General features: G+C 51.7%; 2 protein-coding genes across 10 annotated transcripts; one reads left to right on the top strand and one right to left on the bottom strand.

The window, feature by feature from the left end:
- The first annotated feature begins 5,194 nt into the window (after nt 1-5,194).
- On the top strand, nt 5,195-9,576 carry Slc25a39 (solute carrier family 25 member 39). Its single transcript, XM_028780505.1, has 12 exons — nt 5,195-5,317; nt 6,066-6,165; nt 6,298-6,357; nt 6,481-6,525; nt 6,708-6,841; nt 7,561-7,628; nt 7,743-7,867; nt 8,033-8,206; nt 8,512-8,621; nt 8,819-8,900; nt 8,999-9,079; nt 9,179-9,576. Exons 2-12 carry the CDS (start codon nt 6,081-6,083, stop codon nt 9,292-9,294), a joined length of 1,080 nt encoding a protein of 359 aa, XP_028636338.1. The 5' UTR covers nt 5,195-5,317; nt 6,066-6,080; the 3' UTR covers nt 9,295-9,576.
- Nucleotides 9,577-10,343: 767 nt separating this feature from the next.
- On the bottom strand, nt 10,344-19,446 carry Rundc3a (RUN domain containing 3A). Of its 9 annotated transcripts, none has more exons than XM_028780501.1 (11): nt 19,064-19,443; nt 15,199-15,314; nt 14,710-14,858; nt 14,507-14,592; nt 13,717-13,806; nt 13,538-13,618; nt 13,222-13,387; nt 12,956-13,113; nt 12,165-12,326; nt 11,937-12,043; nt 10,344-11,518 (listed from the first exon to the last, which is right to left on the bottom strand). In XM_028780501.1, exons 1-11 carry the CDS (start codon nt 19,168-19,170, stop codon nt 11,499-11,501), a joined length of 1,242 nt encoding a protein of 413 aa, XP_028636334.1. In that variant the 5' UTR covers nt 19,171-19,443; the 3' UTR covers nt 10,344-11,498. The 9 variants fall into 9 exon arrangements, with proteins under 9 accessions (XP_028636334.1, XP_028636332.1, XP_028636336.1 ...); XM_028780499.1 differs by having other exon boundaries at nt 10,344-10,920; nt 12,165-12,302; XM_028780503.1 differs by having other exon boundaries at nt 12,165-12,302; nt 14,710-14,846.
- Between the last annotated feature and the right edge of the window lie 7,244 nt (nt 19,447-26,690).

Raw genomic sequence — 26,690 nt, 5'->3', positions numbered from 1 at the left:
ACAATGAAGGCCACACACCGCTAAACTGGACTTGCGGTTTCCAGAGGCATTGGGCATTGTGTAGAATAGGGAAGGGCCTGTGGCACACCCATCTCCAGAGCCTGCTTTTGGTAATACCTACTATCTAGTTCACCTTTACCATTCAGCAGTGATCTGCCAGATGTGGTAGCACTGCCGACAGTCCCAGAACTCAGGTGAGGGAGGAAGAGGAGGAGCCAGAATCCAAGGCCCGTCTGTCTCAGCTCCACAGCAAGTTCTGCGGTACCCTGTCTCCTCACCCCACCCCCACAAATAAAACATTCATTCATGAAATTCATAGGTCCTGTGGTCTTCCTACATCTAACACTTAAAACCCAGACCAAAGTTCAAGCTGTAATGTTAAGGAAAATGATACATCACGGTTTTCTTAGGGTCCATTAGTGGTTTTATTCCTGGAAAATGAATAGGAAACATTTTTATTATAATTAAAACATATCTGTTTTATGTGTACCAATCCAGAGGTGTGCAGTACCCATGGAGGCCAGGAGAGGATGTCAGATTCCCTGGGACTGGAGTTACAGATGTTGTGAGCATGTGGGTGCTGAGAATTGAACCCTGTTCTGCTGGAAGAGCAGCCAGCGCTCTTAACCCCTGAGCTGTCTCTCCAACACTGAGAAAAAATTAATAAAGATGTGAGGGCACTGGAAAGTGAGATCTGCAGTTAAAAGTCCTTTTTATTCTTGCAGAAGACCTAGGTTCTATTCCCAGTATCCTCAGAGGCTCATATCTATAGCTCTAGTCCTGGGGAAATCAGAAACCCACTTCTGACCTTTGTGGTCACCAGGCATGCATGGAGTACACACACATACAAACAGGCAAAATATACATGAAAATAAAAGAAATCTTTTTTAAAAAATGATTTGGGAGTAGGGACTGGGGAGATAGCTCAGTTGATAAACTACTTGCTCTGTAAGCATGGGTACCTGAGTTTGGTCCCCAGCATCCACGTGTAAAGCTGAGCATTGTGGCATGCATTTATATTCTCAATGCTGGGGAGATGGCTAGTTAGCCTAGACTATGCTGGCAAGTTCCAGATTAGTAAGATAACCTATATCCAAAAAAAAGTAGACAGTACTTGGGGAACGACATCCTTGGTTGACCTCTGACCTACACACACACATGCACACAGATACACAGATGCATCATACACACACAAAAAGTTGGGATGAAGTTGTTGACAGCTGAGAATTATGAACGAGTTTTTTCTTTTTTATGAACAAGTTTTTAATGCTTGTAATTGCTCTGAAAAAGGAAAACTTATCGATGTAGGGTTTTGTTGTTGTTGAAAGTTCATGTTGTATCGGAATGTTCTGCACATGACAGGACATTTCCAAACTCCAGTATTTCTGATAATCCAAAGTGACCAGCCTCATATTTCAGAAATGTCCCCTAGGGGGCGGTGCTGTTCCTGTTATGGTGCTGTTCAACTTTCTGGTTTCCACGCCGGACTTCGCATGTACTGGGCAAGCACCCTACTACTGAGCCGCGTCCCCAGCAGCGGCATTTTACCTTCCCGATTGGTTTATATCAGGATGCAGACCTCTGACTCTTTCACAGAGGCTGAGGTTGATCATCCGGTCGCCACGCTCCTAACACTTCAGTAATGTGACTTCTGGCTGATGCAAACAGGCTTCGATGAAGGACAACTCTATGGTTTTGTTCTTGTGAAATCAGTTGGCAGAAGGAATGAAGTAGCTCAGTTGGGTCGGAGTTTGGAAGCCAGAATAGAAGCCAGTTCTGGAAAGTCTTCTTCAGGGTCCTTTGGGGGGTGGGGGAGAATACCTCTGCAGGCCACATTCAAGGTAGGGTCTCTCAAATGAATACTGGGGGTTCGGCCACACACCACACCTACTCAGACCACCAAATGGGAGAGGAGAAAGCAGGAAAGCCTGTTGCCAGTGGGGGAAAGCTAGATAATGACATTTTTTGTTTGTTTGTTTGTTTGTTTGTTTGTTTGTTTGTTGGTGCTGTGGATTGAACCCAGGGCCTTGAGAGTGCTATATGCATGCTGTAACACTGAGATACAGTCTTAGGTGAACATTTGCCTTACATTTCAAGACAAAGGCATCCTTTGGGGCTGGATATGGTGGAGCATGCCTTTAATTCCAGCACTCAGGAGGCAGCAGGAGATGGACCTCTGAGAGTTCAAGGCCAGCCTGGTTGGCAAAGTGACTTCTAGGCTAGCCTAGTCTGCCTATTGAGATCCCCTCCCCTCTCTCAAAATAAAGTAAGATAAAATAAACAAAAACAACTTTATACTAATTCTGATTCTACAAATAAGATACTGCATTTAGGAAGGGCTCTTGTTGCTTACGAACTTTTTAAGAATGAGACAATGAGCCCCAATATAACAAAGTTAGCTCTGGTATGCTTGCTCTGCCCTCCCCTTCCTCCCCCACCACTTGAGACTTATTAGATTTCATTTCTCCTAAACAACCCAGTATGTGCTGCCTAAGATCAAGGATGCTGGCACACACTGCTAATCCCATCCCTTGGGAGACAGATGTGGGTGGATCTCCCAGAGTTCAAGGCCAGCCTGGTGCACAGAGTGGATTCCAGGACAGCTAAGAGCTACATAGTGAGAACCTGTCTCAAAACCAAAACAAACAAGTGACTGTGGCCTCTGTTCTCCACGTCCCAGAGCAGCACTGTGATTCCGGCCTATTCTTCTCCATTTCCCTGTGGCTTTGCCGCCCTTTCCTCCCTGGTTCCACTGGTCAGCCCTCGATGGGCCTGAAATTTGGATTTCTCTTGGGAGGGTGGGGAAGAACTCAGTGGCTGGACAGAATCTCCGGCACTTTGCCTCTGGAAGGTTCCACCAGATGGTGACAGTGTTGGCCTTGGACAGAGAGGCATTGCTTAGATCTTGACATCAGACTGAAGTTCTGCCTCCACCTATAAATGTTTCCACAGGCCTTGGGGATGCAAGCTGGAGGTGCCCCCTCCTCCTGCCTGCCTCAGGGCTTCCCCTGACCCAGCTCTTGCTGCTGTTCACTCCTCTGCTGCTACTAAGATCTCAGTCATCTGAATGATGGCCACATGCTGCCTCCAGGGCCCCTCACCAGACTCAGAGTGTGGCTCACAAAGTCAGCCAGGCAAATAGTCTCTGCCTCTCCAGGCTTGTAGCTCTAGCCAGGGCTTGGGCGTTCCTAAAGTCTGTCAAGGTTCTTGACTCACCTTGCCAGCCTTAGGGGAGAGAAGCCCATGCCTCATTACTCAGGACCAACCCCTCCAGACTGCAGACATTTCAGAAAGTAACTTGAGTCTTGGGAGCGGTGTTGCTGGGGCAGAGAGACCTCACTGAGAGCAGACAGGTTCTTCTGAGTGACTTCAGGGGACTCTTTTCTCATCTGTAAACTGGAAGTTGGGACAAGGGGTGGGCAAAGAATTAATTACCGCTGGTCTATGGCTGGTCTATGGTCTTCCATGCTTGTAATCTCAGCATCTGGGAGGCAAGAGTTCAAAGTAATCCTTGCCTAAACATGGAGTCTGGGGTTAGCCTGGGCTATATGAGACGCTGTTTCAAAAACAAACAGAAAACAAAACCAAACCCAAATCATAAACAAGAAAGGGAGGAGAGAGGGAGGGAAGGAGAAACAGAGAAAGGGGAAGAGAGAGACAGAGAGGGGGGGAGAGAGAGAGAGAGATTGATTATATACAGGGCCTTCGGTTTTCCTCTACAGAAAAATAATCTCTCGGCTCTGAAACTTGGTAAAACATTAACTTTGAGGTCGAAAGGGCCTTAGCAGGCGCTGGATTCTCAACTTAACCGACAGCTTATGAAACGACTTTTGTGTTACTTTTAGGCCAGGTTTGGGGTGAGAGGAGACCAGGATAAGGTAGTGTCTACTGTGTAGCCCAGGCGACACTTAACTCGTGACTCTGCTCCCGCCTCAGCTTCCCGGCCAAGCGATTGCCAGGGCCTTTTGATCATTGGCTGCTTTCCTAACTACCTAGTTGCTCTCACTCCGCCCCCAAAGCTGGAGGTTCCGAGCTATGGAAATGCAGAAAGGGTTTTCTCAGGGTAAAGTTACGGTTGGCCCCTTGGAATCCACGTGCTAGCCGGGCTGGCTGGGCGGCTCCAGCACGCTTAGCAACCAGTTGGGGACTGAGGGGCGGAGAAGGTAGTGACGTCAAAGCCGCAGCCCATTCTTCTTAAAGGTGCAGGCTCGCACCGCGTGTTCTAGTTTCTGTAAGACCAAGCACCGTGTTACTGTGAAAGTCTTAAAGGCGAGGCGGGAGGTGGGGTGCCCGGTGCTGAGCTGGTGCGGATACAGCGCTGCATGCTAGCCCACTCTGCAGACAGAGGCAAAAGTTTTAACTTGAGTCCGTTCGTTTTCTGTAAAATGGGGGCCCCTATGTCAGTAATAACCTAGTATGAAAAGTTTTGGTAGAGACCATTCTGACCTACATTGGAAGCTCTATGCCAGCAAAGGGTACATAGATTGTCTCAGAAAAAAAAAAAAACCTTTTAAGTTTTAAACGTGGTAACAAAGTCTTAAGATCTGCCGCGAAACACTGGTTTTCTTCCCTGCTCTACGCTCTGTTTGTCCCCGGGAGTCTTCGGCTCAAAAAGGTCCTGTAAATGTGCCCAGGGCCCCGCCACCCCTGGCCCAGGTTGCGGGTCGACTGACACCGCTGCCCGGCAGTTCATGAAGCTTTCCGGGGTTGCAACCCCGTTTCATCATCCGTAAATGAAGAGGATGGTAATTCCCGCCCACACGCTCGCCATAAATTGTAAACTCCCGCCACGGAGCTAACTAGGCAATGTTTGCCATTGCTGTCCCACACTCTGATGACCTTGAAGAACCGACCCTCGCGGCAGCTGCCTTGTAAAGGCCGCGGAGCAGCCATACCCAAGCGGTCTGGAAAGTTCCAGCGATCACAGGTCTGGACTCTCCGGGCAGCGCTCCTGCGGGGCGCGGGCAGAGGAGAGCTACTGTGAGCCAGGTACACGCGCCGTCCAGTCGGCGACCTTGACCTACGGGTCGCAAGGAGCGCGGGGCCGCGGGGACCCGCCCACGCGGCCGCGGCGCAAGGGCGGGACTCGGGTGGAAGGGGGAGGGCTGCGAGTGGGCGGGCCTCGTTGCACTCCGTGCGCGCGGCCGGTCGGCCACGGGGCGGTGCTTAGCCTGCTGGGGGCGGGGCCGGCCCCCACCGCTCTCCCGGGCGGCCGCTGTGCGAAGCGGGCACGCGCGGACCCTGCACCGGCCGCGGAGCCGCTATGGGCCCGCCAGGCCCCTGGCGTGGCGCGGCGCAAGGACCTGCTCCGAGCCAGGTGGGCCGGTCGGGACTGGAGTGGGTTCTCCGAAGGTCCCCGGCTGGGAGGCGAATCGAGGCTGCGGGAAGGGGTGGGCCTCTCCGTGAACCCCTTCGCTGGGCCCGGGCATGGAGTACGGCCGAGTCTCGGTGAAAGGGTTTGTTACTGGGTCTCTGCTTCCGTCTCCGCGGCTTGTATTTAAAAGAGAGAGGAGGCAGAGAGAGAACGTCCTCCTATCCGGGCCTCACGGCCTGTCCTGTCTGGCCCCGGGCAGCAGTGTGGGGGAGGGCCAGCAATCTTGGGAAGGAAGATGGACCTTCCTCTCTATCAGTAGATTTGTTTACATGTTTCTCTCCTTGCCTGACTCGACCTCTCCTCGCCCAGGGCGCTCATGTGTCCGCCCAGATGTTGGGTGGAGGGGCTCAGGTGTTTTGATCTTTTGGCCTCTGTGGTCCGGAGGAGCATAGTAAGCATGTGGCTGAGGAAATGGCCATCACTGCCATTGGCCAACGGCTATTCTAGCTTCTTTCCAAACGAATGACGTAACCTTGAAGGTCACTGCAACCCTTGAGCCTTAGTTTACCCCTCGGCAAAGTGAGCACGTTTCTAGATTTCAAAGATTATAGAGGCAGATTCTGGATGAGCCCTGAGTGCGCTGATGTTGAAGTCCCACGAGCTTCTTACCTCATTCTCCCCACCCCCACCCCCACCCCCGGCCTTTCTTGTCAGGGGGTCAGCTCCATTTGACTGTGGTGTGTGTTTTCAGGATTGAAACTCCAAGATGGATGATCAGGATCCTGGGGGCATTAGCCCCCTTCAGCAAATGGTGGCCTCAGGAGCTGGGGCTGTGGTCACCTCCCTCTTCAGTAAGACCTGGGGAGAAGGGGTGTGGGCAGCTGGGTGTTAATGTGGGCTAGAGGTTGGCGACAATTTGGTTCTGATGAAGAAGAGGGAGAGTGGTGTTCTAAAGGAACCTTCCGACCTACCTCCTTCCCCAGTGACACCCCTGGATGTGGTGAAGGTCCGCCTTCAGTCTCAAAGACCCTCGGCAGCCAGCGGTGAGTACCAGAACCTGGAGCCAGACCGAGGGGAGCTTCCTGACAAAATAAGGATTTCTCAGAGATGGGGTTCCAGTGGGGGAGGTGGCATTCCTGACCATTGGGACTGACCTTGTGTTTCAGAATTGACACCTCCCTCCAGATTCTGGTGTCTCTCCTACACCAAATGTGAGTGTCCCGAGCCCCAGGTGCCTGGGGGTGGGGTGGGGAAGAAGTGTTGAGTGTCTCTAGAGTACCTGGTGTGTCCATGATCATAGTTCAGTACATATTTTGAGGCCACATAGTGACCCAGCTATGTCACCCAGCAAGGCTCCAGGCCCTCCCATCCTAATGTCCATTCCCTTTCCCAGCACCCTCCGCTCTACAGTCCCCAGGGAAGTGCCTCCTATACTGCAATGGTGTCCTGGAGCCCCTGTACCTGTGCCCAAATGGTACCCGCTGTGCCACCTGGTTTCAGGATCCCGCACGGTTCACTGGCACCATGGTAAGGAGCAGCATCAGTGTGTCCCTGAGGGACTCGATTTGGCTAGGCTGCAGGTGTGTGGAATGTAAAGCAAATGGGGTGGCTGTTTATTCAGTGTAGGGAGGGCTTGCCAGGGAGGCCATTCCTTCAGAAAGCTTTTTGGTCCTCATGCTGAAAATCAAAACCAGGACCTGGTCCCTCAGTACATACTAGTTGGGTGCTTTACTACTGAGTTGCACCCTAGCCCTCTTTAAGGTGTTTTTTTGTTTTATTTTTTCTTTTTGTGGTTTTGGTGGGCTGTTTTGTTTTGTGGTGGTGGTTGTGGTAGACAGGGTTCCTCTATGTAATAGACCAGGCTGCCCTCAGACTCCCAGAGATCCACCTGATGTGCATCACCACACCTTTTATCCCAGCACTCGGGAGGCAGAGGCAGGCAGATTTCTGAGTTCGAGGCCAGCCTGGTCTACAGAGTGAGTTCCAGAACAGCCAGGGCTACACAGAGAAACCCTGTCTCGAAAAACAAAAACAACAAAACCAAAACAAAAAAGATGTGTGGCACCAATATCCAGCCACCTCCTTAAGGTTTAAGGGGTGACTAGGAGTCCGCCTAGAACCAAATGAGGGGGCTGTGTGTGTAGAGTTAACTAGCTCATCTCAGGGCTATGGGCAGAGGCTGAGCCAGTCCATTGCAGACTTTGTTCATATCTTTTTTACTCCTGGGCTGCTGCTGGCTTGGTCAGGATGCCTTTGTGAAGATTGTGAGGCATGAGGGCACTAGGACCCTGTGGAGCGGCCTCCCAGCCACCCTGTGAGTACCCTAGTCATGGAGTGTTTCCTTGATTCCTATTAACCGGGTGAGGAAGTGGGTGCTTGAAAGGTTTGGAGTCCTTAAGTCATTTTTCTGGCCTCTTCAAACTCCCAGAGTGATGACTGTGCCAGCTACTGCCATCTACTTCACTGCTTATGACCAACTCAAGGCCTTTCTGTGTGGTCAGTCCTTGACCTCTGACCTCTACGCACCTATGGTAGCTGGTGCCCTCGCCCGAAGTGAGCACAACCCTGGCCCTTGACCTTCCTCTGTCCCTCCTGGGTCCCAGTCCCAGCTTCTGCTAGCCTGGGGGTGGAGTATATTAAACCCTCAGACCCTGGGGCAAGAGCTGGGTTTGGATGCATGGCCTCTTTCCACTGTCTTACCGACCCTCTCCTCCCTAGTGGGCACTGTGACAGTGGTCAGCCCCCTGGAGCTTGTGCGGACCAAGCTGCAGGCTCAGCATGTGTCATACCGTGAACTGGCTACCTGTGTTCAAGCTGCGGTGGCTCAGGGTGGCTGGCGCTCACTGTGGCTGGGCTGGGGTCCCACAGCTCTTCGAGATGTCCCCTTCTCAGGTAGGCACTCCGTCAGGGCCTAGGGGAAAGGGCTCTTGGTAATGTTTAACCAAGTCCCTCCTTTGTTACTAAAATGACTGTGAAGTCACATCACTTCGCTGAGCCTTGGGTCCCTCATTATATAAGGACAGGTCTAGCAGGGACCTAGGCGTTTGCTTAGGTTTTCCTGAACTAGGTCCTGAGGAGGACTTGGTTCAGAGCAGGCAAGCCTGCACTGAGATGGCGTGGCTGTGGGTGGGAGGTGAGAAATCTGGAGCCCACCTCCCCAGCTCCCTCATTTAGTGAGCGTGTAACTACCTCCCAAGCTCTCTACTGGTTCAACTATGAGTTGGTGAAGAGCTGGCTGAGCGGGCTGAGACCGAAAGACCAGACATCTGTGGGCGTCAGCTTTGTGGCTGGTGGTGTCTCAGGAATGGTGAGTTGACTGCATTGGGGTAAGGCCACTAGAAGTGTCCTACAGGACTTTGAGTGAGAGTCAGTAGAGATGCCCAGAAGGTCTCCACATAGCCATGCCGGCCGGGGAGCCTGCTTGCCTTCTTCAGCTGCCCTTGAGATGCCTTAGTCCCTCTCAGGGCCTGGGAATGGAGCTGAGTCCTCTCCTCACCTGACCAGGTGGCTGCCACCCTTACCCTACCCTTTGATGTGGTGAAGACACAGCGACAAATGTCTCTGGGAGCAGTGGAGGCTGTAAGAGGTAAGCTGGGGCTAGTGAGGGGGAGAGAGGGCAGACAGGGGCCCGACCTGAGTCCTACTGAGACCTGAGTCCTACTGAGACGGGCCTTGCATCTGCAGTGAAGCCACCCAGAGTTGACTCCACCTGGCTCCTGCTTCGGAGAATCCAGGCTGAATCTGGCACCAGGGGACTCTTTGCAGGTGGGTGCCTGTCTCTGCATGCACTACATACATGATGTGTGTCAGTGTTGTGTATGTGAGGGGACCTGGACCCCTGACTGGTCTGTCTTCCCATCACAGGCTTCCTCCCCAGGATCATCAAGGCTGCGCCTTCCTGTGCCATCATGATCAGCACTTACGAGTTTGGCAAGAGCTTCTTCCAGAGGCTCAACCAGGAGCAGCCTCTGGGCCACTGAAAGTTGGGCAGCGACCGGCTCTTGCAGGGCGGGAACAGGAGACCGAGCCAAGTGCCTTCCCTCCCAGTCCAGTCACCCAGACTGTCCTCATACCTGGATTCCTGCTGTTCCCCTTCCCAGGATTGCCACTCTCCCACCTCCGAGTTCAAGACCAAATCTGACGATTGCCCCTCTTTGTATCCCTCTATGTTTGTTATAGCCTGGTCCCGAGGGGCTGAGCGCTCGGGCCAGGTGGCATTCCCAGCCATGGTCGTTCCTTGTCTAAAGATAATCTTCTCTGCACTGCTGTGGCTGCGCTGTCTTGGGGTACGTGTGCCCACGTGGGAGTCCACAGTCACACACAGTGGCCCACAACTGTTACTTCTACACTTGGGAGGCTGAGGCAGGAGGAGTGCCTTGAATACCAGGCCACCCAGGACTATACAGCCAAATTCTGTCTTCACCAAAGGAAAAAAAAAGCTGGCATCTCCAGGTGTGGTGCCACACACCTTTAATCCCAGCACCAGAGAATTTATGGCAAGCAGATCTGAAGCCTACCTGGTCTACATAATGAACTCCAGGCCAGCTAGAGACCTTGTCTTAAAAGCTTCCCACCATAGTGAGTATCCAGACAGAGAGGGGCGAAAGGTTGCCTGTGTGGTAGTAAGGTCCCTTCATGTGGGGCTCACTGCATTGGGGTGAGAGCAAGGAGCTATCTCCCCTAGGGCATGCCACGGTGGTATCACTGGGGCAGGGTTGCTCACTGGCCAGCTCTGACATGATGGATGGGGCTCCAGCTTTGTGCTACAGTGGAGTTGGGTAGGTCCATGGCAGGCAAATGACCCACTAAGGCACACCCTCAGAGGGCTCTGCTAGGGATTCAAGTATTACAGGGGTCAGAGCCAGAAAGCACCTGCAGATCTCCAGAAGCTGAAGCCCCACCCCCACCCTGCCCACACCCTGAGTTATGGCCCTGTGTGTCCCACAGGGCACATCCTCCTGGCATGGTTCCCTTGGTTAAGAGACCCTGTCATGGAGCTCTCCCCGACTCTCCCAAAAGATGGAACCACTTCAGTCCTCTGGTGTTTATTTGCCTAATCTCTCCCCACATAGGTACCAAGGAAGGGTGACTTCAGAGGGTACACAGGGTTAGACCAGAGGCAGGGCAGCAGGAATGCCAGGGCTGGACCATGTGCTCCTGAGGCAAGTGTGGAAGATGAGCAAAAGCAACCAGGCAGCCTTCAGAGCCACCAGAATGAAGTAGCTTCCCCAGGGAACTGAGGAGCTGTGACCTGGGTGTCCCTCCTGGTCCCACTGCTTCCCCATGCAGCTCCTGCCTTCTTGGCAGGGAGCTGAAGCAGGAAAGAAGCTTGGGTTGTCTTTCCCTAGAGACCCAAGGCTAGGTGGATGGTGTTCATGAAGGGTGGCCTGGGTTGGGGGACTCAAAAGGTGGCAGTTGTCCATGGCCCCTGGCAGGTGGGGCTGGCATTGCCCATGCTGCTCCTCAGCTGGGGCTGAGCGCTGGGCTGCCCTCAGGGCTGTCGCTCACCAGGCATTCGTTGGATTTGAAGCTCGCCAGGGACTTGCAGCTGGGAATGGAGGCCAGGGAGCCGCAGAGGCCCAGCATGGAGGGCGTGGGGTCCTTCCCTGGGGAGAGAGGGCGGGTAAGGCCGGGCCAACCAGGCTGCATGTATGTGGGGAGGAGGTCCTCGGTGGTGAGGAGAAAGGGGGCAATTCTCAGGTCACCCCCAGGAGACATGGCCTCTTCTGGAGCATCTGCCATTTTTAATTAAACCTTGATTGAACAAACTTGCACAGGGCTTAAGACACTGTGGTAACCCATCAGTTTACATCTCTGTCTCCCCCTGAGGTTCAGCCTCTGTCCATTTATTAAGCACACAGTGAGCATTTGCTCTGTTTCACACTCTGGGGATACAGAGAATGGACAAGACATGGTCCCTGCCCGCATGGAGCTCACAGTCTGGTGGGGGAGACACACACACACAGTCACAAACACAGTGTGGTGGGTTACATGTCCAAAGCCTGCCTCATCTGCAAGTCGAGTTATCTGATACAGTATAATTATATATCTATATATTTAAATAATAATTTTAAAAAAGGAGGTCCAGGCATGGGGGAGACTAGGAAGGGGTAACCAAGGTGGGGGGGGGGAACAACACAAAATGCATGCGTTGAAGTCCTGGGCATTCACTCCGAGGGAGCCACTAATTTGGTTCTGAGCTTCCTGGCAGCCAAAGAAAAGGGGAAACATTGGTCAGGCAGGCAGTTCAGTGTGCGTGCGGGAAGAGCAAACTAGGCTGAGGGATCCCGGGAGGATGAGCCCTGTGAGGGTGTCATGGCACTAAAAAGCCACTGAGCCCTCTCCACGCATGCATGCTGGAGGTCCTTTTTACCAACATCCCCATTTTACAGATGGAAATATGGGTCAGCAAAATGCAGAGACTGACCAAGTTTACAGATAGAAGAGGTGCAGCCCATGTTTGTACTTTAAAACAAAAAACAAAAAACAAGCCAAGCTCCTCATTGGTGTATAAGTACAGGAAGGGCTGAGAGAATAGGGTTCAGCCACAGCCTGACTGGGGGTGAAGGGGGGTATCCCTTTTCTGAAGTGCCAAGGTGAGTGTGGGTGGGGGTGCACTCACCAATGGGGCCCCAGGGTTCCTCATCCCTCTTGCTCTCTCCCAGGCGCTGGGAGTCTGAGCTCAGGCTGGCCTCTGCTGACAGTGGCTCCGCGCTCATGAAGCTGTGTCTAGGGCAGAACAGGAAAGTGTGCAGGGAGTGACTCCCCTACACACACACACACACACCAGCAGCTCCAGGCCCCGCTTCCTGGGACTGGGGTATAGGGACAGCACTTGGTTGAAGCTTACCTCCGATATAGCTTGGAGTTGCTGGCACCCTCGGGCCTATTGAGTGTGCTCAGGGAGGGCCACTGGTTGACCAGAGGTGTGGTGAGCTCCTTGGAACCCTGGGCCAGGGGGGCATGGTCACCGGGGATCAGACCTGTCCTGGGAGGGGGAGGGGGATCAGGCCTGGCTGGGAGAGGGAAGCAAGACTCAGCAAAGGTGGGGGCCAGGGCTAAGAAAGGAAACTTGAGTGGTAAAATGGAGATATATGCTGCTCGGGAGGATGGCACGTGTCTGGAACTACTAGGATCTTTGAGGTAAGAGGTTCACACGTCTGAGGCCTGCTCCTTAAGGCCGTGCTTGTGGTGGCCGGGATTAGTGCACTCAAGATGGAGTGTTTGGGAGTCAGCTGGGATGATATGACGTAGGGAGGAGAGTGGAAAGGGTGGGTGGGTACTCTTGAAGGGTGGGATTTGTGCTAGCTAGCTGGGTCAGGTTCAGGGAGGAAATGTTCCCGGTTTCGTGGGGGGTGGGGTGGGGGTGGAATCACATCAGAGGCCTGAAAAATGGGGATGGCACACGATAAAACGGAAGGCTGCTAAGGTCCTGTGAGGAAAGGCTGGTGTCTCTAGCTGACGGGCATTGGAAGCTGAGGGGTCTTAATGTGGGGGGCAGGTAATGTTTGGCAATCACGGGATCTTGGGAAAGGGGATGGGGTGGGTGGGCTGATGCGAATTGGATGTCGTCAGGAAAGCAATCCCATCCAATGGAGTCATGTTGGGGTTCACAGGGGTCAGGGCGGGAGGCGGGCTCACAGCTGCTCCTGCAACTCCAGGATCACGCCTTCCAGCTCCCGCTTCTCACGCTGATTTTGTGCCGCTGCCTCCTCCAGCTGCAGCTGCAGCCGCCGGTTCTCCGCCTCCAGGTCCTTCAGCTGCGACTCGCGCAGACGCACCAGCTCCTCCAGGTATCCCTGCGGGGCGCCGGCTCAGCCCGGACGCCCGAAGGGGTCCCAGCTGGAGTCCCCAGCCCAGGCCCTGCCCCCCACCGCGCCCAGCTCCCCGCGCCTCGCCCCGCGCACCTTCTGTGCGTAGACAATGCGAAACTTCTGTTCCATCTTGTGCCACTTGTTGTACCAACTGTCTTCATCGGTGACGAGAGGCAGGTAGGGGTGCTCCGGTGAGTTGTCCTCGCTGGTGCTGCTCTCTGCACTGTGCCTCTCCTCCTCATCCGTCAGGTAGTCGTAGCTTAGGAGCGGGAGCAGTGGATGGGGCCGGCTCCGCCCCGCCTCGCCCCACTAGCACCCCAAATCCGACTCTTGGGCAGTACACCAGGATGACACTCAGAGCCCTTCCGGTACCTATCTCCGCACCCACCGCAATAACCCGGCTGCTCACCTTTGGGTGAATTTTAGGTAGGGTGTGTAATCGATGACCACTGGCGTCTTCCCATCCAGAACTTCGCCCTTTAGACAGAAGCTGGGGCAGAAGAGCCACAGGGGTGGGGGGAGGGAATGAGGGGCGTTGGACAGTTGTGGGTGAGAAAGTCCCCTTCACCACCGCCAAGCAGACCCCACCTGAAGTCGATGGCGCTAAGCCCGATCAGCATCCCTGTGAGGACAGTGGCTTCCTCCCGCAGCATGATGGCTCCGGAGTCATAGAACCGTCTGCAGGGAGAAGAAAGCTGAGACTCCCAGCGAGGATTTCTTTGCCTGGCTTACTTATTACAAACTTTCCCCGGAGGAAGGAGACTCCTTCCAGCTCACCACTTCACTGGAACTAGCACCTGACCCCGCCCCCTCACAATGCCTGTTTCTGGACAAGAAACACTTTTCTGTTCTCTAGGCTAAGCAACCCCTATCAAAGCACTGGATCACCTCAATCCTTTAAATCAGGGAGCAAATCTCAGACTTAGTGCTTGTCACACAGTAAGTGAGGTCCTCAAAAGAATTTACTCTAAAATAAGGTGGACTAGGAACAGACTGTAGTATAAAAAAATCAGATGGGGGGGAGACTCCCAATATCTCCCCACCCCCACCCGCGCACATTCTGCCCTGTGATCTCTGATCCTCAGGATCCAACTTCTGAGCAACCCCCACTCTAAGCACTGAAGCTCCGTACACTGGGACCCAAGAACAGAGTGACTGCCTTTGTTTGCAGAGCTGGCAGGGATATGTGTTGTAGGTCATGGCGTGAGGCCAAGTAAAATGGCATGTGACTGAGGCTTCCGTAGTCCAGTTACCATCTCATCTGGGGGAATCGAACTATTACTGCATGCTGGAACTTGTAGTCCAGGTATTGAAGTTTGCTTGCGGGGACTTAAGGCTTAGGCAATGAGGGTGACTACTGCTGTCTGAGAGGTCTGACCTGGTAGTTCGGTTGTCCCGAAGAGCTGTGGTGATGTATTCTGACATACGCTTCTCCATCAGAGCCACCCGGATCCATGCCCGGCCCTGAAAAGCATGATCACCTTTACTTGTCCCATTCTGGGTGCTGTGGGGAAGTGGTAAGGGTGGGGCCCCTATGTCCAGAGCAGGGTCAGGCGTGTTGACCCGGTTATGGCCTCTCACCTTGGCTCGGGCTGTGCTGATGTTCTCCATGTTCTCGATGCTGCTCACACAGTTGTTGGGCACTTTGCTGCAGGCCAGCCGGATATAGTCCCAGAAGCCCCGTTGTCCATCTGAGCTGAACCAGCTCACTGGACCTGCTGGGGCACAAGCTGAGCCAGGGCAGGGAGGGGATACATCGATACCAGGGAGTTTGGAAAAGGTCCATGTCACAAAACACTTGCATGCATAATCATAAGCCACTATACACACACAGAGTGCCCTCCACCCCATAAGCAGCAGCAGAGAGAGAGCGCGAGCTGCATGCACAATGGTAGAGCTGTGGGCACATGGCCCTCTCCCCAGGCTCCCAATACTATGCTTTAGTTTCTATGTACAGCCCAGAATGGGGCCCTGGACCAGGGACTGTGCTTACAATCCATAGAGGATATTAGAGTGGGACGGTAGCTGGAAGCCACAGGCTGAGGTTGGACGGGGTAGGTGACGGCCTACCTTTAAATCGGTGGCTGAGGATCTGCTCTAAAATGGCTGCAAAATTAACAAACTCCTCGGATGAGTCATCAATGGGTTCTGCTGTGTACTTCTCTAGCAAGGTTTTCACAGAGAACCTGGGTTGGGGGGAGGGAAGGGAGAGGAAGAGTCAGACGGGGTGTCAGAGGAATAGGCAGAGAAGAGGTCATGAAAGGTGTGGGTGTAATGGGGGTGGGGGAGGGGAAACTAGACCAAAGAAGGTTCCAGGCTAGATGGGAGGAGAGGGAGGGTGGCAGAAAGACAGCAAGAACTAGGGGAGAGTCCCTAGACCCTTTGTCCCTGCCGCATCCTTCAGAGTGGCATTTTTCAAATTTGTGAACTGAGGGTCAACAAGGAGTCAGAAGCCAGTTTGAATCCATGCTTCCAAATAGTCTTTCAATATTGTTGGAATGAGCTCCTAGCTCTCTGGGGGTGTCACCTGGACCAGACTGTATGGGCCGCACCCAGGAATGTAGGCATGGAATCGTGACCAGGTGGACACTCAGCTCTGGGACATCCCTCCTCCCCTCTCAGCTAGCCCACCCACACACCAGCTGCCCAGAGCTAGGCAGAGTAGAGCTTGGGGTGTGGGGGCAGAACACAGGGTGTGGGTCTGACACATTGGGTGGGAAGGAACTCTGGCAGTAGGTCCCCGGAAGGGATCTGGGGGCCCAGACACTGCTTTCTCAGGAAGGAAGGTAGCCAAAGGAGGCAGGTGAGGCCAAGGGGTTGGAGCCAAGCATCGCTCACAGCTCTCTGCAGCCCTGGTTCAGCCTCTGGCATCCGCTACCATCCTTATAGAGAGCCTCCATTTGCCATCTATGCAGCGGAGCGGAACAGGGAAAGAATGAACAGCAACCAGCATCTCATTGCTGTTCTGCTTCTGGAGACAGAGCAGGAGCCGGGTGCCTGGGACACAAGAGGGACTTGGGTCTGTGCTTTTATTTTATCCATGTTTAACCAAGCTATACAGTGTCCTCAGAACTATATTTCATGTGTGTCCTCACCACAGCCCGGGAGGTAGGTCCTCTTATGACAACCTGCCCCATATTACAGACGAGGAGGCTGAAGACTCCAGAGATGGACTGATCAGTCATGTAACTTGGGAGGAGGCAAACATTTGGCCCATTCTCTATCCTTGGCTCTTTCTGTTCTGTCTTATGGCTTCCTAGTGGCCGTTCTAATTACTGAGGCTTGGCCAGTGAGCTGGCTCAGTGGATAAAGGCACATGCCCCTCAGCCCATCGACCAGAGTTCAGTCCCAGGACCTACATAGTGGAAGGAGAGAACCCATTCCCATCAGCTGTCCTGGGACTTCCACACTCACACCGTGGCACATACAAATAAGTAAACAGATAAATAAATGTAATCTTTAAAAAAAAAAAAAGTAGTAGCCAGGCATGATGGCACATGCCTTAGCTGATCCCAGCACTCAGGAAGCAGAGGCAGGAGGTTCTTTGTAAGTCCAGGCCTGCTTATTCTACATAGTGTATGCCAGGACAGCCAGGACTACATAGAGAGACCTTGTCTTTAAAAACAAAAACAACAGCAACAACAAAAAAATACAAATCATTCAAACAAGTACTGAGGCCCTAAGTGCCCTCTGCCCTCTGCCCTCTACTTGAGAAGCTTCCAGTCCTGAAGCACTGGCTACTAAGTCTCCCAAGTAAACAGCACAACCAGGAGCCCTTCTCCATCACCTTCATTTGGGTTTACTAGGGGATGGAGCCTGAGAAAAGGCAGGTCAGTGTCAGACTGTGCTAGGGGAAAGCAGGCTGCGGGATTCAAAGCCTTTTTCCTTGGATGCAAATAGAAATATCAGCGCTCGCCCCATTCAACTTTGGTTCAGATCCTAGACAAGGATGGGAGAAGGTGAGAGTGTATTGATTCCTGGGCACAGGCCAGGTGAGGAGGCAAGGCTGGGGTAAGGCCATTATCTGGGCTTTGTTATGCACATCACTGACTTGTGGTCATCTGGGTCAGACTTCAGGAGAGGCCTGGGGCTGGGTCAGCATGGCTGCCATCTGCTATCCGTCCTTGGGGGAGCTGAAAGCTGGTCAGAGCCTTCAGGAACCCCATGGTGTGGACCTGGTTAGGAGGAGGATAGCTGCTGGGGTTACCATGGAGACAGAGAGGCCAGGGCCCAGGGGAGCCTGCAGCCTGCTAAAGGGAGCTGCTGGGAGCTGGAGAACCACGTGACAGTAATGAGGCAGCAGGGTCCTTTGGGATTTGGAGAATTTGTCATGCCCCCAAGCCCCTATACTATTCCTTGTCCCCCACTCGGAGCTACCTCTTTCTTGAACCTCTCTTTCTCCAGTTCAGTGGCTCTTTCTCCTTTTCCCATACACTCTAAGCCCCAGCTCTCCTGGCAGGCAAGAGAAAGATGCACCTAGATTGCCAAGAGCCAAGAGAGGGGCAGGAAGGATGTCGTTGAAATAGAGCCGTTTCTGTGTGCCAGGCACTGGCTAGTATCTAATGTGACACACCACGACCCAATCTTTAGTGTGGCTTTTACACCTAAGATGTAAAACCTAAGAAAAAGCACCAAAGCCTCAGAGTATGGATAGGAGATTGCTACAGGGTTGCCCAGCTAAGAACTGAAGCAAAAGCTTGATCCCAGGACTGTGTGGTCCCAAGGGCAGAAATCTCTTGATGCCACACCGGCAGGTTGGAATAGGAAGGCAGAGCGAGCGTCTGTGCTAGGTCACAGATGCACATCCCAGCCACCTTCTTACAGGGATGATGTGCACAGCACTTTCGAGACACTAGGAAAGGGATGCTCTGACACAGAGGCAACATGGCTTGGTATGTGTCCAGAATCCAAAGGTACCCTGGGTAATGGGAGACTGGGCATCAGGTGGGCATGACTTCTGGGAGAAGGAACAGGGCTGAGGTTTATGTGCAGGCTAGTGGGACTGGCAAGAAACAACAACTCAGTCCTGCACCCAGGAGTACTATGAGTGAAGACACAACACCCTACTGGACACAGGGGCTGCAGGTGGAGAAGGCAGCTGGCATGGAGACCCCAGAGGAAGCAGCAAGGACAGGTGAGGCTTTGGGAGAGAGCCTGCACAGCTGGTGGCTTTCTGGCCTCAGGGCAGGCCAGGGAGGGTGAGTCACTGCAGGCTTGAAGTGGGAACATTACTTCCTGGTATCCAAGAAAGAGGAGAATTTTCCTAGTCCTGTAACTGCCCCACCCTCAGGGATGTAGGGATCTGGGCTCCCAGTCTTCACTCGGACTCATGAGCTTCTGCAGTTAGGCCTTGGGTGTTCTCTACAACAGGGTAGTGCCCTCGACCTTCATTGGATGGGTTCTGGGCCTTTGTGCACAGTTGGTCCTGCTACAGGCTGCTGCTACCCAGAAACACCATCCTTCCTTTACAGAGGGTTGAGCATAGGAAAGTCTCTCAAGAAAGCTCCACTCCAAGAGGTCAAGCTGGCAGGGGTGCCAAGAGGGGACTTGGAGGACATCCACCCCCAACCCCACTGAGTTCCCTCTGCCCACCCTGCCCCCACTGCCAGGAAGAGAGTCAGCCATCCTCCCTCCTCCCTCTCTCATACACAATGTCACTTCCTGGTTCTCACAGGAAACTGCAATGCCAATTAAACTCTTTTCATCCCCCCAAACCCCAGGCCGGGCATAGGCCTGGCTTAGCCAAGAAGAATAAGGACCGACATTTCAGCCCGCCTCCCAGTTCCGGGCCTGGGAAGGCTAGAGAGCGCGTTCCTCCCTGCCCTGCCTTTTCTCAGTAGCTGCAGAGCATCCTCGTGGGCATGCTCAACCCTTAGGTTTCTCACCCCGCTCCAACCCCTCTAACTACGCCACCCCGACCGCCAGCGGCGCCCACCTGCACACGGTGATCAGGTTCCTGCGCTCCACGATCACGTTGCGGGAAGATGCTTTCTTGGAGGGCAGCCCCAGAGCCATGGTGGTCTGGACAAAGCTCGCTTCCATCCAGATGTGCGGCCACTGCTGCCGCCGCCCGCTGCCCCCCACCCCACCCGGCACCCCAGCCCCCCTCGCAGGATTACGGCTGGGCCCTCTGCCCCCGGGGGCCCTTCGTCCTCTTCACTGCCATCCCTCGGCCTCGACGCCTAAGGCCGGCCCCTTCGCTCCCTCCCCCGGCAGCGATTCTGGAGCAAAACAAGGCCGGGGAGGGAGCTCTCCGAGGTGCTGAGCCGGGGCTCGTCACCCCCTCCCCCAGTCTCCCGTCCCCCCTCCTTGGCCGGTGACGTCAGGGCCATAAGTCCCCGCCTCTGGCAGCCCGGGACCAATCCGCAAAGAGCGCAGGGCTTGGGGGAGGGGAAGGACTGAGGCCCCTGAGAGAGTGGAGGGGGTCCCCCTGAGAGACAACGGAGATTGTGTAGTGAAGGGCCCTTTTCTCCACCCCCACACTCAAGGCTGGGGATCCTCGCCTGATGTCTCTGCATTGAGGCTTCCCTTGTTTCTGACCTGAAGTCGGTACTGTCTCAGGTTTCTCACTGTACCCTAAAGAATGGAGACCCTCACCTCCTGCATCCTTAGCCCATCCCTGCCCCTTATCCATTCATCCCAGGCTTGTAAGCCCGGTCCAGGCCACTTTCACAGACTGCAGGTGGCCTTAAGGTGCTAACTCTTCCGAAACTAAAGGCAGCTACAGAAGCTGCCTCTTCTGTCTATCTCTGCGGGGGTTGCAATCGTCTGCAGTAGCCAAGCAAGCCAGGCTCTCCACGAGTGGAGGATGGGAACTCAGCGAAACCGTTTGAGTCCAGAGCTTGGAACCACTCAGGATAGGGAATCACTGGCAGCCTGGCAGCTTGGACTCCATGGGGGTGCTTAGCAGCAGCCACTCCACCGACCAGTAGATTTAAGGATTAACCCTTTGGCAGCCTACATTGATAGGGGGTGCGGGGGGGGGGGTGCGGTCAAAAAGGGTTAGTTTTAAGCTGGGCAGGACTTGAAGGCGTAGTTTGGCTTCTGTACTACCCTTGGCTTCCAGGTTGCGCTTCAGGTCTCTGCTTGCCTGCTCCATTCCTGGCAAACACTTCCAGGATTTGAACATCGCCCGTGTTCGATTGGGTTGCTCCTCTTAATGCGGAATGTACGACTATACGTTATGGACGTCAATGACTTATCAGATTTGATTTGCACTATTTTCTCTCATTCTGCAGGTGTCCTTTAAAATTGTTGATACTGAGCCGGGCGGTGGTGGTGCACGCCTTTGATCCAAGCACTTGGGAGGCAGAGACAGGCAGATTTCTGAGTCCGAGGCCAGCCTGGTCTACAGAGTGAGTTCCAGGACAGCCAGGGCTATACAGAGAAACCCTGTCTCGAAAAACCAAAACAAACAAAAAAAATGTTGATACTGTCATTTGATACTCAAAACACTTGAATTTCCATGAATTATCCAACCTGGCCTTTGTTGTTGTCTGTATCTTTGGTGTCAAATCCTAGAAATCATTGCCTTTGTATGTTTTTGTGTTTTGTTTTTGTTGTTTGTTTTGTTTTGTTTTGAGACAGGATCTGACTATGTATCTCTGGCTAGCCTGGAATTCCATTTGTAGGACCAGACTGTTCTCAGACTCACTGAGATCCTCCTGCCTCTGCCTTCTGAGAGCTGGAATGTACTACCAGGCCCCCAACTCCTTTGTAAGTTTTTGAGATAGTCTTCTGTGAGGCTGGACTGAAACTTGATATAAAGCCAAGGTTAATCTTGAGCTCTGGGTCCTAGTGTCTCTGCCATGCCTGGCTGCCTTTTTACTATTTTCAGTGCTGAGGATTGAGCCCAGGGCCTGCAGGTTCTAGCCAAGTGCTCTGCTACTGAGGAGCACCTCCGGATACCCTGCTTTCTTTGACTTGTAAAGGCTTGCTTGTAGATCTGTGATCCACTTCAAGTTGAGTTTTGAATATACTCTCAGGTACTATCTTCCCCCCTCCCCCACCACCACCATTGAGACCGGTCTTGTCATACAGACACAAAATGATTTGACCATATACCTAAGAGTCTAGCCAAGCTCTGTGTTCTGCCCCATTGGATTATTTGTCTGGCTTATGTCTGTTGTAGATTTTGATGAATGAAGATTTCTAGTAAGGCATTTTTCCTTGAGCTATGGTTTGAACACAGGGCCTCACACATCTAGACAAGGACTGTAGCACTGAGTTACAACCCAGCTCTGTATTAAGTTTGGAGATCAAGAAGCATGACCTGTTCTTTGTCATATCCTGACTTATAACAGCTTCCTTCTTTTTCAGTATAGATTTATCACCTATGTGTTCAACAATATAATATTCCCAGTGTTGAGACTTTACAGAACTGAAAAAAGGTATACAAGAAGATGTGACTACTTCCTCCTCTTCCTCCTCCTTATTTTTCCTCTTCCTCATTTTCCTCTTCCTTTTTTTTAAAGACTTATTTATATATTTTATATATGTGAGTACACTGTCACTCTCTTAGACACACCAGGAGAGAGCATCAGATCCCATTACAGATGGTTGTGAGCCACCATGTGGTTGCTGGGAATTGAACTGAGGACTTCTGGAAAAGCAATCAGTGCTCTTAACCATTGAGCTATCTCTCCAGCCCTCCTCCTCCTCCTTTTTGTGAGATGAGGCCTCACCATGTAGCCTTAACTGTCTTGGAACTGTATATAGACTAGGCTGGCCTCGAACTCAGAAATCCACCACCCCCTGCCTCCTGGGTGCTGGGATTAAAGGTGTGTGACATCACACGTAGCCAGTGATTTCTTCTTTCGACATTAGTTTAGGAGACTCTTTTTTCTTGTGTGTTATTTCAGTGTGTGTCTGTGGCATGTGTATCCATTCTACCGTGAGGATAATCTTATGTTCAAGTTGAGGCGGAGTCAAGAAAGCAGGGAGCACATTGTGTGTCTCCATAGAGGGATATAAATACAGGAAACTGGTTCCCGGGGGCAGGGGTGGAAAACAGAAAGAACATTGAGAAGAGAATGCTGAGCCGGGCGGTGGTGGCGCACGCCTTTAATCCCAGCACTTGGGAGGCAGAGGCAGGAGGATTTCTGAGTTCGAAGCCAGCCTGGTCTACAGAGTGAGTTCCAGGACAGCCAGGACTATACGGAGAAACCCTGTCTCGAAAAAAAAAAAAAAAAAAGAATGCTGAGACAACACAAGAGTAGTAGCGTTGGCAGCCAGGACTGGGAACCAGAGGAGCCCTGGGAACCTGCATGGTTGAGACTCTCAGGAGAAGCTTCCTGCTTAAAGCCATCTCTAATGGTTCTAAGAACATAGAAAGAAGCACAAGGCTGGACATTATGTCCAGGAGTAGAATAACTCCAAAAACAGAACAAACAGTGGCTAGCTAGCTAACTCTCCTTTCCCCAACCCTCCAGTCTGCTCCTGTACCTCCTTTTAGCAGAATCTTAGAGAAAGCAAGCGATGGAGTCTGGGGAACCAGGTAGCAGAGTCATAACTCAGCTGGACACCGGAGAGATTTGGATAGAAAAGTAAGTATCTAGTGGAGGCAAATTCTGCCTTTCACCCACTCAGCCTCCAAGCAGCTCTCTGTGCCTGTTGGAGCAAGAGCAATTCCATGATTCTGCTTGACAAGATAACACTCTCTTTGCAACGTGAGGATGTTCAGGTGCCTTCAATGGTCTCCATAGCAACAGCACCATCTCCCTGTGAGGCCGGTACTCTCCATTTTTTCAGAGTCCTGTAACCCAATGGCTACATTGCAGTCCTTGGGTCAAGAAGGAGAAGAAAATTACTATTCGGAGAGAACATGGAGCACCAAACTTTTTTTAAAAGCATGCACAAGACTTATTGTGCAAACAAGAAGACTTGTGTTCAGATCTCCCACTCTCAGGTAAAAAAATGGGCTAGCAGCACGTGCCTCCTGTAACTCCAGTCTGGTGAAGGCAGGGGAGATGGAGACAGGATGACTCCTGCAGCTTGCTGGACAGCGAGTCTAGTGAAACTGGCAAGCTCCAAATTCAGTGAGAGATTTTCTTAGGATTTTAATGCAATGAAGAGACTCTATGACCACTGTAACTCTTATAAAGAAAAACATTTAATTGGGGTTGGCTTACAATTTCAGAGGTTTAATCCATTATCATTGTGGCGAGAAGCATGCAAACATGGTGCTGGAGAAGGAGTTGAGAGTACATCTTGGTCTGCAGGGCAGCGGACTCAGGCTGTCCACCCCACTGGGCATAGCTTGAGCATTATAAGCATGCAAAACCCTCCTCCTGGTAACACTCCCTCCAACACGGCCACACCCCCTCCAAAAGGCCACACCTCCTCCGAGACCACACCTCCAATAAGGCCACACCTTCTAATAGTACCACTCTCTATGGACCAAACATTCAAACCCATTAGGCCATTCCCACTCAAACCACTACAGAGACCCTGTCTCAAAAAGAAAGTCTGGGCAGTGGTGGCCTACGTCTTTAATCCCAGCACTTGGGAGGCAGAGGCAGGGGGATTTCAGCCTGGTCTACAGAGTGAGTTCAAGGACAGCCAGGGCTACACAGAGAAAACCTGTCTCAAAAAAATCAAAAAAAAAAAAAAAAAAAAAAAAGCAAGCTGGGTGTAGTGGTGCAAGCCTGTAATCTCAGCAATGGGGAGGCAGAGGTAGGCAGATCTCTGTGGGTTCAAGGCCAGCCTGGTCTACAAAGTGAGTCCAAGATAGCTGGGGCTGGTTATACTGAGAAGTCCTGTCTTGAAAAACATACAAAAAAAGGAGGGAAAGAGGAAGACATCCATTGTCTACACACACATGCATGACACACCCCTCATATATCGCACACCAAAAAAGACAAATATTCCCAGAGATTCCACAATCCTTGGTCTATGTTGTTTGTTTTTTCAGTTTTCTTGGAGACAGGATCTTATATAGTCCAGGCTGTCCTCTATAGTCCTCATACCTCAGCCTCCCAAATGCAGGAACTAAAGTCATGGGTCACTGCGCCCAGCAATTTTTTTTTTGTAAATGGCCAGAAGTGGGTATTTATTTCCTCTAGTGTATTAGTTATTTTTATTATACTCTTAGCCAGCACATTTATTTATTTTTCAAATTGTATAGCTAGATTTTTTTGTTTTGTTTTTCGAGACAGGGTTTTTCTGTGTAGCTAACTATTCTGGGGCTCAATCTTTAGACCAGGCTGGCCCTGAACTCAGAGATCCTCTTACCTCTGAAGTGCTGAGATCAAAGGCATGCACCGCTCGTGATCTGGCTGGATCTCTATGCTTGCAGAATCTGAATTCTCATGGTCAGTAAGACAGATTTATAAAACCAGACATTCACTCCCTCCAGTGGGGCAGGCCTCCCTCAAGTCCAAACAGAAACTGGCTGTTACCCCCACAACAGTTATGCCTCTACGGCACTTAGTAGGCACTTCTTGTCGGCAGCTTGGTATTATAGCATGCGGAGTCTTGTAATATCACTGAAGTCTTTTCCCCCAGTGTCCTGATTAACCCTTTCTATCACTCTTAAAGCTAGCCAGCAAGGAAGAAGTTTCCAGGGCAGTTCCAGACTGATTTCTCTATGCCATCCAACCAAAGTGTGTGCTGTCTTTTGCCGATAGTGTGATCATTCACAGTCTTAGCTTGCTTGCTAATACTCTATGGTTCTTTTCTTCTTCCTGTCACATTCCTGGGTCCTTCTAACATCACTTTGCAAGTAAAGACTTGCCTTTGACTCCTTGATTCAGACGCTACTTTTAGGAAGAAACCCAAACAATAGTGTTTGATATTAGGGGAGCAGACCCCTAGAAGAGAATTCTAGACTGGCTCATATATCACACATTTGGCAGCTCCATATGGCAGAATTCCATTGCCAAGATAACTGGGATGCTAATGCCGCTGGAGTGTGAGACCCTTGCCCATGGTGAACTGGTATGTGATAGAGAAAGGCTGCACCTATGCAACTGCTCTAATATTTGAGTATAAGGTATAACCAGTGGTTATAAAAATGGTATTTAAAAAACAAAACAAACAAACAAACAAAAACAAACCCACCAGGGCATAGTAAGTGATCCATTCCTTGTAACCTCGGCATTCAGGAAACAAGAGGATCTTGGGGTTTTTTTAGTAAAAACTTGTCTTTATAAAAGATCACAGACACCGGGCGGTGGTGGCACACATCTTTAATCCCAGCACTTGGGAGGCAGAGGCAGGTGGATTTCTGAGTTCGAGGCCAGCCTGGTCTACAGAGTGAGTTCTAGGACAGCCAGGGCTACACAGAGAAACCCTGTCTCGAAAAACCAAAATAAATAAATAAATAAATAAATAAATGACAGAGTTAGTTGGCTGCTGTTAGATGCTATCAAAATGTGAAAGGAAAAAGATTTCTCATCAATTATAAACTTGGGATATAGATAAAACCAGAAGTCCTCCATGACAGAATACAAAGAAACACAATACACCTCCTGCAACCTATGGAAGTAGATGTGCTGAAAATCAATTCTGCAATCTGATTTGGAAAGTATGAGACCCTGGGAGCTCACAGCCTACTAATAGAAGGAGCAGACTCTACTCTGAGACCTGATATGGGACTGTAAATTCTGGTACCGGATGAAGGCTTCTTTCCAATCCTTGGAGCCAAAGAATCAGCCCCTCCTCCTTGGTGGAAGATATCTCACAAAATGGCATTCAAGGCTCTCAGCCAAGCACTATGGTCAAGTCTTATCGTGGATGAGGTACGGAAGAACTTTCCCAGATGTGGGAATACAAGAGGGTTGCAGAGGCTGACTGATATCTCAGCAGACATCAGAAGAGCCTGCTTGGGTAGGGACTTTTGGAGTATCAGACTGGAATCAGGAGGTAGAACACTAGGCTGAATGAAAAACAGTTGATTGATATGGGAATGCAACACTATACTCATTAGATATGACATTTTAAAGGTTTGACAAGAACTCCTGAAGCCAGCTGCTGAGTGTCACTGGGTAGCATGGTCAAAACACATGTTTGGGTTTTTTTTGTTTTTTGTTTTTTGTTTTTTTTTCGAGGCAGGATTTCTCTGTGTGGCTCTGGCTGTCCTGGAACTCACTCTGTAGACCAGGCTGGCCTCAAACTCAGAAATCCCCCTACCTCTGCCTCCCAAGTGCTGGGACTAAAGGCGTGTGCCCCGCATCAAAACACTTGTTAATGACTTGGGAATGTTGGAACTTCTGCAGGGGAGGGGGACGAGAGGCACAGAGAGGTGGGCATGCACCATAGAACTTGTATCACAACCAGGCAGTGGTGACATGCCTTTAATCCCAGCACTTGGGAGGCAGAGGCAGGCAGATTTCTGTGTTCGAAGAAACCCTGTCTCGAAAAACAAAAACAAAACAAAGAACTTGTATCACATAAGACCAGAAACACTGCTATCCACTGCGCTTCTCAGAAGTACCCAGAAATTCTCCCTTCAGTAAAGTCATAAGTGTACAAGGTGGTATAGAACAACTGGCATCCTCAGCTCCGTGGTAGCTCTCCTCAGCTCCGTGGTAGCTCTCCTCAGCTCCGTGGTAGCTCTCCTC

The sequence above is a fragment of the Grammomys surdaster genome, unplaced genomic scaffold, assembly GCF_004785775.1.
Source record: "Grammomys surdaster isolate TR1022 unplaced genomic scaffold, NIH_TR_1.0 371, whole genome shotgun sequence".
NCBI lineage: Eukaryota > Metazoa > Chordata > Mammalia > Rodentia > Muridae > Grammomys > Grammomys surdaster.
The sequence above is the reverse complement of the archived record's forward strand: the minus strand, read 5'-3'. Positions and strand labels throughout refer to the sequence as shown.

Excerpts from the sequence above, each read along its gene's own strand:
- Rundc3a (XM_028780496.1), bottom strand. The coding sequence starts at position 19,170 with ATGGAAGCGAGCTTTGTCCAGACCACCATGGCTCTGGGGCTGCCCTCC. Across the intron at positions 14,859-15,198 it reads CCTCAGCCACCGATTTAAAG|CTTGTGCCCCAGCAGGTCCA; the intron begins GTAGGCCGTCAC and ends GCCCTGGCTCAG. Across the intron at positions 13,619-13,716 it reads CTTAGCGCCATCGACTTCAG|CTTCTGTCTAAAGGGCGAAG; the intron begins GTGGGGTCTGCT and ends CTTCTGCCCCAG.
- Slc25a39 (XM_028780505.1), top strand. The coding sequence starts at position 6,081 with ATGGATGATCAGGATCCTGGGGGCATTAGCCCCCTTCAGCAAATGGTG. Across the intron at positions 6,526-6,707 it reads GTGTCTCTCCTACACCAAAT|CACCCTCCGCTCTACAGTCC; the intron begins GTGAGTGTCCCG and ends TCCCTTTCCCAG. Across the intron at positions 8,901-8,998 it reads AGCAGTGGAGGCTGTAAGAG|TGAAGCCACCCAGAGTTGAC; the intron begins GTAAGCTGGGGC and ends TTGCATCTGCAG.